The sequence below is a fragment of the Anser brachyrhynchus genome (genome assembly GCF_964034855.1).
Source record: "Anser brachyrhynchus genome assembly, chromosome: 5".
In the NCBI taxonomy this organism is placed as follows: Eukaryota; Metazoa; Chordata; class Aves; order Anseriformes; family Anatidae; genus Anser; species Anser brachyrhynchus.
The window spans coordinates 4,052,696-4,066,570 of NC_137699.1; the positions used below are offsets into that span (position 1 = coordinate 4,052,696).

At 40.0% G+C, this 13,875-nt stretch overlaps 1 protein-coding gene and 1 long non-coding RNA gene across 11 annotated transcripts in view; one reads left to right on the forward strand and one right to left on the reverse strand.

The window, feature by feature from the left end:
* INSC (INSC spindle orientation adaptor protein) overlaps positions 1 to 13,875 on the forward strand; it is a 332,365-nt gene that overhangs the window by 24,244 nt on the left and 294,246 nt on the right. The window contains exon 1 of one of the 10 annotated variants that reach the window (XM_080595862.1): positions 11,262 to 11,450. The exons of the other annotated variants lie outside the window; for them this stretch is intronic. Coding sequence (XP_080451988.1) covers positions 11,405 to 11,450 — 46 coding nt within the window. The 5' untranslated portion in view covers positions 11,262 to 11,404. Of the gene's footprint in view, positions 1 to 11,261; positions 11,451 to 13,875 lie in introns of those variants that run through there. 10 annotated transcript variants of the gene reach the window in all.
* LOC308196651 lies at positions 1,996 to 9,121 on the reverse strand. Its single transcript, XR_013952328.1, has 2 exons — positions 9,077 to 9,121; positions 1,996 to 8,996 (listed from the first exon to the last, which is right to left on the reverse strand). It is a non-coding gene; the product is annotated as an uncharacterized lncRNA (long non-coding RNA).

Here is a 13,875-nt window from a genome sequence, read left to right on the forward strand (position 1 = left end):
AAATAATTTCCCAGTGCCTTTTTTATATTCTATTTCCTGTCTCTTAAGAAACATACTTACCTTTAATTTCTTTTGGTCCTATTATTTCTATCCATTGTGGTCTCTCCCCTCTCCCCCACTCTTATAGATACTCTGCCAAATCCAGAGTAACATTAAAAAAAAAATAAAGAAAATATACTAACTGTGTTTATACTGAGGAAGTGGTTTCCTTAGAAATAGCAACCATATGAAAGCTATAAATGCTGATACCAAAACTATAGTTGAATATATGGATGTGGGCCCTGGAAAAAAGGGAAATGGGATCTGTTTGCTAGCTAAAAGGAAAATCGTGTTGCTGCCTAGGATTTTTGCCAAATCACAGCTGAACTAAGATTACTTTAGGTGTGTTGTGTGGCTGTTTTTTTTTTCCCCTTCTTACTTTCTACTTAAGGTGCTCACAGAAACCTGGATATGGATGAAAGAAAGTCTGATTTGATTTTCTGTTTTCATGGAGTCATTACTGGAAGGTTGGGTGTATGCCTGGTGACGGTGTTTGACAGCTAGAAGAGGTTACAGGAGCAATTGCTGGCAACAGAGAGGGGGCAAGAAGCTAGGAGATCGAGGAGTGTTAGTACACCCAGGGCTCCATCCCCCTGCCTTCTCCAAGTGCCCATGCTAATCAGCAAATCTTCCTGCTAGCCCTGGGTTACATGGCCAATTTAATAAAAATTCAGCATTGAGTCTCACCCTGACAAAATGTTCATTAGTGATCGTGAGGTCAGCACATACTTGGAGCTGGATTTCTCTCAAAATGTTACAGCATGGCCATACTACACAGAACTGTTGGATACTGATTTATATAGCAAGTGAGGTGTAGAGATTTCTGCATCTTTCAAGCAACAGAACCCCCCTAGTTTGTCTAAAGCACCACATTAATCAGTCTTGCATCTCAGCTTCAGAACAGCATCTGCAGGGCCATGATGACTACTGATGTTTGGAAAATAGATTTGTTGGTGCCAGTTTGGAGCTCTCACATGCATAGCATTGTATGGCATCACCCTGCTGATAGATGGCTTTTGGAATAAATATCTCTAGGTTGATTTTGAACTAGAAAGAGATTTGCCTTAGTAGTGCTGATATCTTTCTACCTTATAAGATATAAAGGTCTCAATATTCATATGCGCTTTATTTTTTCTGCTGGGACCTGCACGTGAATGCAAGTTACAAAATCAGTTAATCAATAGACTTCCTTTAAAGGAAAAAAACAGGAATGAATATACAGCAGTCATAAAAATGCTCTGGAGATTGCCCTCTAATGGGGATGAAATAGAAAGCAGAAATGATTAGAATTCCAGAAAACAGGTATTCATTTATTTATAGGCATTTGAGTCTTTATATGCAAGATTTTGTAACTAACTTCTCAAAATACACTTGACTTTAAGCACTTCTGGAAAAATCATTAAATGAAGAAAAGTTAGGAGGATTAAAAGACAAAAAGCCAAATTATCGTGTTGATTTTCAAGAGAAAAATGTAGCCAACATGGATTGTCTGGTTGCAGGACATATGAATAACATGTAACAGCACTGTGCCTGAAATGTGTTCTCATCATTACTGAAGCTCCAGGGATTTACTGTCTCCAACAGACTGATATGCAAAGCTAGAAGCTTAGGGTGTAAGGAGGCTTTCTCATGTCACATCTTTTGCTTGTTTTTCAGACCAAATCACGGTCCCTTTCAATGCACGTGCCTCTCTAGAGTAAATGCTTCTTTCATATCTTTCTCATATCCTTTGAGACTGCTCTTGCTTTTTCTCCTCCCATTTCTAGCAACAAAGTATAAGACTGCAGAGAGCATTCATAAGACTTGTGAGGAGAAGGTGATTTCTGGTTGTTGAGGAAAAAATATTAATAAATAAATGCTAGCCTTCCACTTCTACAGACGTATTAAAAAGCTGCTGCAATTGTGGGAGACCTGGAAAGCCTCAGGGAGTGGTTCTACTTTGTGGTTGGTGCTGTAAAAAATGTATGCATTATGAAATTAGGGAGAGGGGCCATTACAAGATAGCATACTTAATACCTCATATGGAAATGTTATCTGTTGCTTTTTTTTTATCTAAGTATTACCATAGCTAGAAAATGATGTCAAAGGTTTTCAGAAAACACCCTCAAAACAAACCAAATTTGATGTTATGGGAGCAGGGTTGGGGGCACTAATCATTCTGCCATATTCTAGCTGATGAGTGCTCCTGGGCCCTGATGTCTGTTAATTGCAATATGAATGAGAGTGCAGTGCACCTGCATAAGGTGGAGGAGAGAAGCTGTGCTGTATTTTGATATAACTGCACCGTGTTCTGCCTCTCAGCAAGGCATGTCTGAATGTTCTGGAAATACTGGTTGTGAATCAAGTCTGTCTGGAGCAGTTAAGGTGCTTGTTCTGGAGAAATTTCTGAATGACAGGGACAGCAGGGACTCTTTGTAAGTGAGGATGAGGGCATGGAAGCTGTAAGTCCCTGTGCCTAAACGTTCCTCCCTGTGCCATCTAAAAGGAGGTGATGTCAAGTGACTCATCCTAGGCCAAGTCCTTCCTTCCAACTGATGCTCTTATTTTCTTGTCAGCCATACTAACCACATTCTCAAGCCAGCCAGGCCACACTGGTGCTGCTGGCGTGAGTGGCCTGCTGAGCTGTGCCACCAACACCTGCATGTGCACCTAGCACAGCCCATCACAGCTTGATCCCAGGGAGGGACCTCTGTGAGGAGTCAGGGAAAAAGAGGTGCAGCATTGGCTCCTCCAGCCTCCTCCAATTCAGTGCCTTCTAGCTTTGGTTACTCTAAGCAGCCTGTGCTGAACAACTGTTCAGAAATATGTATACTATTATGTACGCACAATATTTCATTTTAAATACTACTCAGAGAAGCTATGATGGGTAGCAGCTTTATTGGCAAGGTACCTTGAATATCTCAGTTGCTCTGGACTTTCCTGTTTGGCTATCTGGGGGATTTCAGAACTACAGAAATACAAATGTTAATTATTTAGTGAAGAGAAGTCCACTTTAGTGAATTAAACTATTAAAAATGTGGATTCAAATTCACACTATTCCTTTTTTTTTTTCCCATCTGAAATTATTATTATTATTATTAGTTTTGGCTTGCTGGGTGATTTCAAGGGCAATGCTAAATGTTTTCACTATCCTGAACTTCTTACTAGATGAAGACCTTAGCTTGCAATCTGGTTTAACTTAGTGCCTTTCAGGCAGGTAATTTTTCAGCCGAAAGTAACTGTGGAACTTCTCGGAGGATCATCGCATAGTTAAAGAATGCAAGTCTGAGCTGCTTGCTTGTGCACCAGGGGAATGTTAGCAGATATCAGTATGTTTAGTCTGAGAGCAGGAGGGAGAACAAGGAAGACATTGTGTGAAGAGGTGTAGGTAAAGCAGAGAGCCACTATAGAGACTGAAACACTGCAGTACTCCTTGCTAAGCTCTAGCATTGTTATTAGTATTACTTGTATTATAATATCCTCTAAAAAGTATTTCAAATAGAGGGGACTTTTGAGTTTCTGCAAGTAATAATGGAGTAGCCTGTCTAGTAAGAATTGTCATGGCATCTGTCATTCAGAGCTACTGAAGATCTGGACCAATATTTGATAGATATATTTGGTTCTTGTGAGCTAGGACTTAAAATATGATAAATCCTTCATAAGAGGGGAAGGTAGCTAGCAAAATAAGAATCAAATTGCAGAAAGTTGCCCCTAGAGCGACTGAAATGCAGACCTTCCTTAGGAATTCAGGTGCTGTGTGTTGGAGGTGGCCAGCGCTTTTGCATATGTGGGCAAAATGTCAGTTAAGCCCACAGGAAGTCTAGCGGCAGTAAGCTGGTCTTCTGACAAAGCCCATCACTACAAACAGCTGGCTCATGGAAGTGCATGAATACATGTGAAGAGTAGGAAGGGTTTCGTTGTGCCAGCAGGTTTAGAGGAGGTGAAACAAAGGAAAACTTATTAGTCCATTCTGTAGCCTTTCAAATATGCCCTTTGCATGCAGAAGCTGGCTAGAGTTGTATTTTGTTTTGTGATGCTCGTAGTCCCTGAGGCAAATTTCACTTGCTGGCGTAGGCAAGTGCAACTTCCATTAAACTTAGCAGAAGCTGTGCCTGCTGAGTTTGGCCCTCTGCCTGTAGAAGATTAAATGCATTGGCAAGACAGCCAGAGGAAAGTGTTCTTCTATTGGGGGTGCCTGGAACTTGTTCTGCAGTGCTCCAGGTTTTCAGAAGTGTCTCCAAAATCAGGGCAAGCTAAGAGGGCTCAGACATGATACTGTTCCTTCTTTCCCTCTGTTAAATGCTAGGAGACCTGGGAACTGTGCAAAGCATGGTCACTGGCAGGCTCAAGATGCATAGCAGCTTTACCTGTGCCTTGGACTTTGTGATCTTATACCCATAATAAAGAGAAATTCTCCTTTAGCTAGCTTGTCCTTTATTTGATTATTTTTCTGAATCCCCTTCCTTAATTTGTAAGGGCAGCTGAATTGTCCTTTCTTTGGATTACAGGAAATAAAAATATCCCCCTGTCCAAATGCCTTGGGAGACTGTCCTGTCTCTGAGAGTGAGGTAGGCAATTAGTAGTATAAATCCCATTATAAATAAATGGGATTTGGGATTGCTCACTTCTAAATTTTTTTTTAAAGGGGAATTTGGTTTCCTAGATACATGTTAGCATGTATTGAAAGAAAGAAAAATTCCCTCATCTGTAAATTGAAATTATGCTTACAGCAAAGCAGTTCTATATGATACTGGCTAGTAGCATTCCTTGCATTGTATGATGACTGACTTCTGAAGTGGGTAGAATTATATTATCTGGAGTTGCAACACTTCAGTATCTCTTAGAATGTTTACAATAAAATTCTGATGGTGATGAGTATTGTGGAGCATATTTTCTTGCTGTGGATTAAACAATTGATTCTGAAAGATTAAAATGCCCCACCTGCCTTCCTGCACACTTCTGTTTTGCCACGTCAAACAATATAAAATGAATACTGCACTTCCCTCTATCTAATTGAATAATTTACTGTAAATAGCTGTCATTTACTTTAGAGCAGTAGGGGATCATTAGCCAAATGGATGTGAGTAAGTCATGCCTTTAATGCGTTAGAGGGGCCTAAAATGGAATCATCTAAATGGGACCATCAATACAGCATGCTGAATTAAGTCAGAGGCACTTAAAGCTTTAAGTCCTCTTTCTTGTAAATTACATGCTCCCTCGGCAGAAACATAATCAAGAACTTGCATAAATTTGGCATCTTTGTTTCAAAGCTTTATTTTTAATGAATAAAATAGTACAATTTAGATGACATGATTGGTAGGTATAACTTTGTTTTGGATTTCCCTCATTTTAATTACCTTCCTTCCTTACTGATTGAAGCCTTCTTGCTTGCAAACAGCTACTTGTGCTGACTAATATTGGCTCTATTCCGTAAATAAGTAAGATGAGCAGGTAATAAAATATCTTCTCTTGACCTTTATGGGTATATGACCTGATAATTATTTGCAGGAGTTTGTGTTTTGTACTTGTGATTTTAGAAAGGACCCAGTCAATTTTAACTCCTAAATGTAGCATACGGTTTGGATTTATTTCACTGCTGAAATCACAGTTAGGCCTGTTGGGTGCTTTAATGTGTCTATGTCCTTCCCATTGACTCCTCCTGGCTCCAGGCTTGCCTCTAGTTCTTCTGTTCAGCTCCACGTTATCCTGGAAGAGGTTGGTGTTCAGCTAGAATCAGAAGCCAAACTTTCATTGAGATGTGAAGAGGAGTAAGCAATACAGGTAGCAACTGTCCTGAGGTGCAAGAATTGATTATAAAAAAATAAAAAATTGATAACTTCTATTACCCATAAATGCGCTCTTCTGTGAGGTTTACTGAGGTGCTTTCCAACCTCAGCCATTCTGTGATACCGGCTGCTGAGTTGCAGTGACTTCATTAGTGGCAAAATTTAATGAAAAAGAATTTTCTATCTGAGTTTTGAATTTGCTCTGCTTTATTCTTCCAGTCTTTTAGAGATTCTAGGAAGTTAAAGTTCCTGGCCTTTTCCCCATGTTTTTAACTACTGAACTCCCCTTCAGTTATCTCTTGTCAGTGGTCAATCATCCCCCATTCTTTTAAATTTATTTATTTTTTTTGTGTACTAGGCATTCCAGTTTCACAGCTATAAACTCTTCAATTCTCAGAACTCGACTTGGTTAGAAATTTCAAAATCAACTTGAGGTTCAAGGGCTTTAAACAAAACTACAGAAAAACCCACTCCAAAAATATTGTTGTACATTTAATCAGTCACTTGGGCACTGACGAGAATAGAAACATTGGATATGCCATCACTTCAGGATGTGGAAAAGTTAAATAACTTGCTCTGCAGCCTGGAAGTTGGTAACAAACCTTGTAGAAAGCAGGATGACTTTCTTATTTTCATTCCCTAGCTGTAACAACTGTCCTATGTTTCCTGTAACTGATTTTTTTTTTTCCTTTTTACTGAAATGGTTTATTTAAAGGTAAATTCATCTTGTGCTTTGAAACTTTTCAGAATCTGCTTATGAACTGCTTTCACTTATATTGGATGAGTCATGAGTCGAAAGCTCCATCCTGCAGTTCCACCATGAGTAATGCTTAACATTTTCTTGGGTTCCCTTTTAGAAGACTATTAAATTAAAAGAAGTATCTGTTTTTTGATATCCTAATGGACAATTAGGTGGCTGGGTCTCAGAACTGATTTACATTTACCACTGCAGTAATTTAAATTTTTCCTCCAGTTCAAGAATGTCATTTCTCTGCATGTACATGTTGTTGGTCACAGCTCTCCATCCTTAAATAAATAAACATTTTAGTGCTAGGGACTAGTCTATGAGCATTGATTCAGATTTTTGGAAGGGTTTTTCACGGAGGTCTGTACTGACATAAGCTATCAAAGCTGGCCCACCTATACAAGTTCCAAATTACTACCGGACATGCAAGTCATGGTAATGAATGTAGAGAGTACACAGTTTCAGGAAACATCTTTCACCTGGGTGCTGACTAAGACAGGTGATGGGCAGTGCCCCTGCAGCTTCTGTTTTGAGTATTGTCCAAGTAATGTGTATTTTAATGGAAACTGATATGTGCTATATCTGCTGCTGGTGGGGACCGGACCGTCTACCTGAGTACTCAGATGGCAGATCCTTCCTCCTCTTGGATGCCAAGGTGTTAGCACATTTGGAGATGCCTACTGGCAACACCCAGCAAGGTATTTTACATGCCTGGCCCACGGGTATGTACTGGTATAATGTAAGTGTAATTGGTACAGGCAGTTTTTGGATCCAGGTGATGTAAATATTGGACTGTTGATAGCATCTCTCAACTTAAACACCCAAGGGGGCAGGGGGCAGCCATGTTTGCAGGTGGAATATATACTCTGTTCCCATGAGGGGTCTATTTTTTTTCTGAGACCAATTATTGGCTTTTCTGTTGCTGATATTGGGAGATGACGGGTGTTTGGAAGTGAGTAGAGTTGTCTGAGGCTGATCATGAAAAATGGAGATGTAAAACTTAAACTCTCTGTAGAAGCGCTAAGTGCTCTCTGTAGAGGTGGTAGGTGGAGTAATGTTGGTATTAGTGAAATGAGCTCTCTGTAGAGATTTTGGAGTTTGCTTGGCAACTCTTATCTGTTCTTGCAAATAGGAGATGGTCTGCATGTCCCATGTATCACAGGTAAAAAAAAAAAGAGACTTAAGATTGAAGATTTTAGGGCAATGGATCAGCCTCAGCTGCATCTGCACTGGAAGTTGTCAACACCAGATTTCTGGGAATGGGAACTCGGGAAGAATTTTCATGCAAAGATTTTCTGGTCTTACAAGTCTTGTGTGCACGGAGGATTACTAGAGAACAGGGTTGCATTGGAAGGGGGTGAACAGGCTGTTTTGAAGATGTGATTCTAATGTATATCTGTGTTTAATTATCAGTGTGGCATAGCAATAAATAACTATAAAACTCAAGCTAAAATTGTGGATAAAAATTTAAGCTCACAGAGATGCTTTTATTTGAGGAGGAAACATGAATTCTGGGATTTGAACACTTTTAAGCTTAATGATTAAGAATTCATTGAATTTGGCTGCTAATAGCAAAAGCTTGGCTCTGGGACCTTTACCTCTAGCTAATTCTGGTCTATGTTGCTTTACGTGTGCCATCACAAACTGTTAAAACTCGTGATGATAATTAGAAATTTATCAAAATATTAGTTGCCTTCTCCAGTGAGACTTGTACTATTTAAAAGTTAACTTGTTTTCTTTCAATATCAATTTTTAGAAAAATCATGAGAACAAATAATGCAGCCTCCCTGGAACAGACTGTGGAGTATTTCATTCTGTACTCAAAACTTGCTTGCCAATTCCTTTGTGTAATAGGTTACTGGACATCAGCTAAGCAGCGCTGTCCGTTACTGTAGTTCAGCTGATGCATGGTAAGTTGTATGACTCCAGTGACTTGCTTTGTGTTTGGTAGTTACAAATGACAAAAGACATAGGCCGTAATTTGTACACCTTCCCAATTTGGAGCTTTACTTCTACATAGTCACTTTTTAAATCAAAATACACAGACCCCTACTGAGCTATAATACTTATAACACACATTACTGCTGTTACAGAGTAATGAGGCCTACCACAAAGTCCTCTTTTCTCTACACAAATGTTTTTATTTACTAAGAGTCTGTAGCAAACCCTGAAGTTCATTCTTCCCACATTTTCACTTAATCCTTAGGGACTCAATTTTTTATTTTATTTATTAAAGATACATTTTTGGGCGAGGGCACCCAGTTTTGTTCTATCAGGATTATTAACATTGCAAGCTTTTAGGTGCATCAGAGTTCTTCATATGTACATCATTCAAGATCCAAACTTTACTTGATAATGAGCAATGTTTCTCTTCTTGTGTCTTTTTATTGACCTGTTGCCTGAGCTCTCCTCCTTGGCCCCTCCATAGTAAAACTTCAGCCAGTAGACTGGAAGGGACAAGAAAAGGGTTGGGGTGGGGTGAGGCAGAACGAACAAACAAAAACCAACAACAGAATAGTGCCATTACCTCAGACAATACCATCTGAGCTTTCTTTGGTTTCCTGGAGCTCAGCAGCCGGAGGCACAGGAGTGCTTTTGACACTGACTGAGTGCAGTACATTGACTTTAAGTAGCTTGGCACTTTCCTATTCAAGCTGTTCCCAAGACACCGCTCGATCTCTAGAGTATATCTAATCTAATGTGTACAGGCTGCAAAGTCCCCCTGAGCCTTAGATTTGCTAGGGCTTTCCTGATGTGCTCTGGTCACACTACGCTTGCCCTGGAGACACTGAATGTGGGAATGATCCTACAGAGCAGTTTGTTCTGCCTCTAGAGCTGCTGGGGATTCCCTATCTGCATTATTATTACAGGTTTCTGGCCCCTTCATATCACTTTGTGTGAAGGACGGAGGAGAAAATGTCTTATGACTGGATACTCTTTGGCAGTTGTTCAAAAATACAAATGCAGAATTTTCTACTTTGATAAAAGAGGAAGGAAAAAGAAAAATCCCATTACTACTTTTTCACTTTTATATAGAATTAGAATGACTATGCAACAGAGCTCTGTTGACAGGCTGTCTGGAGGAGTTAACTGGAGTTACTAAAGGAAAAATGCAACAAGAAACAGAATACTCAAATCTTGCTCTGTACTAAAACACTTGTATTTTTTTGTTTATGGACATGGACTTGCTCAGATTCTTTTTCAGCTTGTAGAAAGAAAATTGTGTTATTCTACTAGATTTCTTGTCTCCTCCTAGGAAAGACATGATTTAAGGCAGACACCGCAATTAGGGTGGAGGTAGCCTAGTGTAGAATCACTGCTAAGAGAGCTTGGCTCCTCAAAATACATAGCTCAACCACATCTGTTTCACATGTTCCTTGGTGTGTGTTGGCTCACATGCTTGTTACTAAATTGAGTTCCCTATTCCTGTGTTCTGTTGAAATGCCTTGTTAGCAGGCAATAGATCTGGCATCTATTGTTTCTGCCATATTGCCTTCTCTATAGGTTCCCCAATGTCCTTTTCTTTTCCCCGGTGGGGGAGGAGGAGGGATGGGGACGGATGATGACTTTATTGACAGAAGTAAAGAAGTAGCAAGTTTATTGGTAATTCAAATAGAGGCTGTTCAATGACTAGAGAGAGGTGTTCTTAGCCTTATGTGTTTAACTTCTAGGTAAATGTGCATTTATTCGTCTGAAGTTGGTTTTAAGGTTTTCAGAGTTATAACAAAGAAGAGCAATTGGATATTAACTCTGTAAAATGAAAAAAAATTAATGGCTGCTGGCAAATATTGTGAAAATACCACCACTGTTTACCATGTAATGCCTTGCAATACTTCCAATAAAGACTCTGGTAGGGTAGGCTGTGACCTGAATTAATAATATTGTTTTGCTCATCTCAGTTAAAATGTCAGATTTTTTTTTTTTGTTCTTTGGAGGAATATCAATATAAGAAAAGATGGCTTTCAGACTGCCTGTCTGACTAGCTGAAATGGATGTTAAGTAAGAAGAAATCCTTTCATTACAGAAAATGGATTGTGTACAGAGATGTGTAAAGTTGTTGTCCTTCCTTGTAGTGAGTAACTTGTATAGGTCCTTATTCTTTTCCCGTTAATGAAGCTGTTAAATACAAGGTTATCATCTTCTCTAGGTGCTAACTTAGAGTATTGGACTGAGTGAAAACTGGTTTCAGTTTGTACTTGTCTCATGTTTAACTTTGGCTAAGTCACTTAACTTTGGATAAGTCATTTAATTTGTTTCTCTATTTTCTGCCTGGAAATGGAGATGGCTTTCTTTTTGTCCCTTTTTATTTTAAGCTCCTCTGGATATTTTTGTTTGTTTGTTTGTTTGTAGGGGAAATAGCAAACCATAGCTGTAACTTTTTTGTATGTAGAAGCCCATGTTAAAGAAGTGAAACGGTAAAGCTGCTGTGCTCTGTAGGCATTTCTTGTGAGCAGCACAGTCCACACAAGGAATCAGGACTTGTCGTGAGGGAGATGAGGCTATTGACAAAGCAGAATTTATTATACAAGTTTGATACGTAGAGTAGGAGAGTAAAATGAACTTCAAAAAAGGCATCAGTTTTACATACTAGAGTTACAATTTTAAAGCAACTTGACAGGCATAAGAAGGGAGGGGTGAATAAATGCCTTTCCTGCTTTAAGCAACCTCTAACGACTTCCTTGCTTTTGAAAATCTATTGAAAAATCATGGAGATGAACAAAGCAATCCCCCATGATGCTTTTAGGAAGTTAGTGCTTGTGCAGCTCACATCTCTTCTTGGACATGCCAGTGTTACAAACTTGCCTTGGCCTGAGTCTTAGTTCTCTGCTCCCCTTGCCTTCAGCTGTTCTACAAAATGGTGCCTGCCCAGCTGCTTGCCACTTGCTCAGCATGGTCTTTAGGTACAGACCCCCCACTTTGGGATCTGTTTTGCACTGATGGCATACTGTTCTCCTTTAGCCGTTGGCTGGGCTGTAATTAAAAAATAAAATTAAAAAGTGAAATTAAAAAATTGGGGTTGGTGGAGAGGAGAAAAAGATTTTAGAGTAAGGTGCAAAAATTGCCCTTTCTATTTTAATTTGTATCCTACACAATGGCTACTTGAAGTAATAGCACTTTATTTCTGACCTCTTCGTGAGGAGACTAGGGAGGAGACAAGGTCCCACTTCCCATGGAGGAGACCAGATGAAATATTTTAGACCCTTATGCTGTAAGGTGTTTGCACATGTCTATTGCCAAGGGTGTCAGACCAAAGCAGGGGAATTTCACTTGAATTTATCACCAACTGACACAAAGCTCTGACATCCTAACACAGGTATTGAGGAATCATAGAACGGCTTGGGCTGGAAGGGACCTTAAAAATGATCTAACTCCAGACCCCCTGCCATAGGCAGGGATGCCATCCACTAGGTCAGGTTGGCCAAGGCCCCATCCAACCTGGCCTTGAACACCTCCAGGATGGGGCACCCTGCCTTGGCTGCCCTTATTTTCATCATGAGGTGGGTGTTCAAGGAGGCAGAGGCAGTGCTGGCACCCATTTCCTCACAGTCCCTCCTCAGGGTGGCCGCAGGCCCCTCTGCACCTCGCCCCGAGGCTGCTGCCCTGGCGGCTGGGGCTGGCTTTGGCGGGCTCAGGTGTTGCCCCAGGACCGGCTGGAACCGGTTCAGAGTGGTGGGCAGCGCCTGGGGCTCTGGCGGCAGCGCAGGAGCTCTTGGCACATACCTGTGAGGTACTAAATTTACAGCTGGTGTTTCCCTGCTAATGTCTAGTTTTGGGGACGGAAAAAAAAAAAAAAAGAAAAGAAAAGAAAAGGGAAAAATAAAGGGTTCTTGAAAGGGTTCTTGTCTGTTCTGATGGAAGCCGGACACCTCCTCAAAGAAAGCCCTCACACCTCGCAGGGGCCGTTGCTGTGGGCGCCATGTCTGAGGTCAATCCACAGTGAAGAGAGGCAGTCAACAAACCGTGTGGTTAAAACCAATCTTTACCTGTTTCTTTCAGAAAAACCTTCAAAACTAAGAGGCCATTGTCAGGAACAGGGATGTCTTTATTACGAGTGGTTGAATTAAGGATTGTGTGATGTTACACTAGTTGTTTTTTTCCTTGATGAAGACAGGAGGGGGAACTCGTTTTGCTTTCTGTCAGCAAGCAAGGGAAATGTAAATGCAGAGGAGTTGTACCTCTCAGCATTTTGTGGTAGCAGGCTGCATTAATACTGCTCTGAGAACCAATAAACATTTTTATATGGTGATTATTCTGCATCACATAAAAGATAAAATATAGCTTCAAAGTGCAACAACTTGCCAACTATTATTCAGTTCCTGAACCTCAAAAGCAAATTCTTTTTGAGCCAAACTGCCTCTAAAATGCTAATTGCTAGGAATGTGACCACTAATCAGTTTGCTCCCATAATACTGCTATCTATTTAAATTGGTGTGCCCCTTTCAGAAAGGGAGATTTTAAAGACTTTCACTGATAAGGTTGAAGAAAAAGAAAAAAAAAACACAAAAAAACCAACAGCTAAATGATTAGTCCAGTGGCTTTTTGCCCTATATATACATATATATATATATATATAAATTTTTTTTTTTGGGGGGGGGCCTGGGGGTGTGGAATCTAGAATCAGCTATACCTTTCTCTATTTCCTTCTTTTAAGTATTTTGTAATGCAGTTAGTCCATGGTTAGTCCATGGTGATGTAAACTCTGTCTTTCTAGAGATTTTATATCTAACTGGGAAAACTAATGAAAGATGCATTGTAAGAAAAAGATCATGCCTTTGCGTAAGGACTGACTAGAGTGCTTCAGATTTCCTATTTCTGATCTCTGTAGTTATATGTATATTTTGTCATGGAGAAAGCTGGATTACCTGGGCAACTCGGGTCTCTGCTTCCCCTCCCAGTGCAATCAGCTCTTCTGGCTGTATTGCAGATATCCTAGTCAGTGAATTTTTGAATTTCCATGTCATTTCACTTGTTAAAATACAGAAATGGAATGAACAAGCCCACATTCCTTGCTTGGAAAACAGATTTTTGCCTTGTGGTGATCACAGAGGAAGAAATTGGATGTGCAAGGACATTCTGAAGGCTCTAAAACCCAAAGGTGAACGAAGAAATCAAACTCTGTGTGAAGATAAATGAGATCCAGTCTTAGGAGACTAGCTTGAGATATGTTTCCTTTCCCATGGTTCTTGGCAGTTGGCCATGTTATACTTCTCATGCTGACTTAAGATCTCCAAGTAATGTTTCCTATCTGTAATTTTCAGGATGCTCTTCTTGAACAGAGGTAGATTTTTATCTACCTCTTTTTGTTTTTCTTGTTTTGAATTTCCA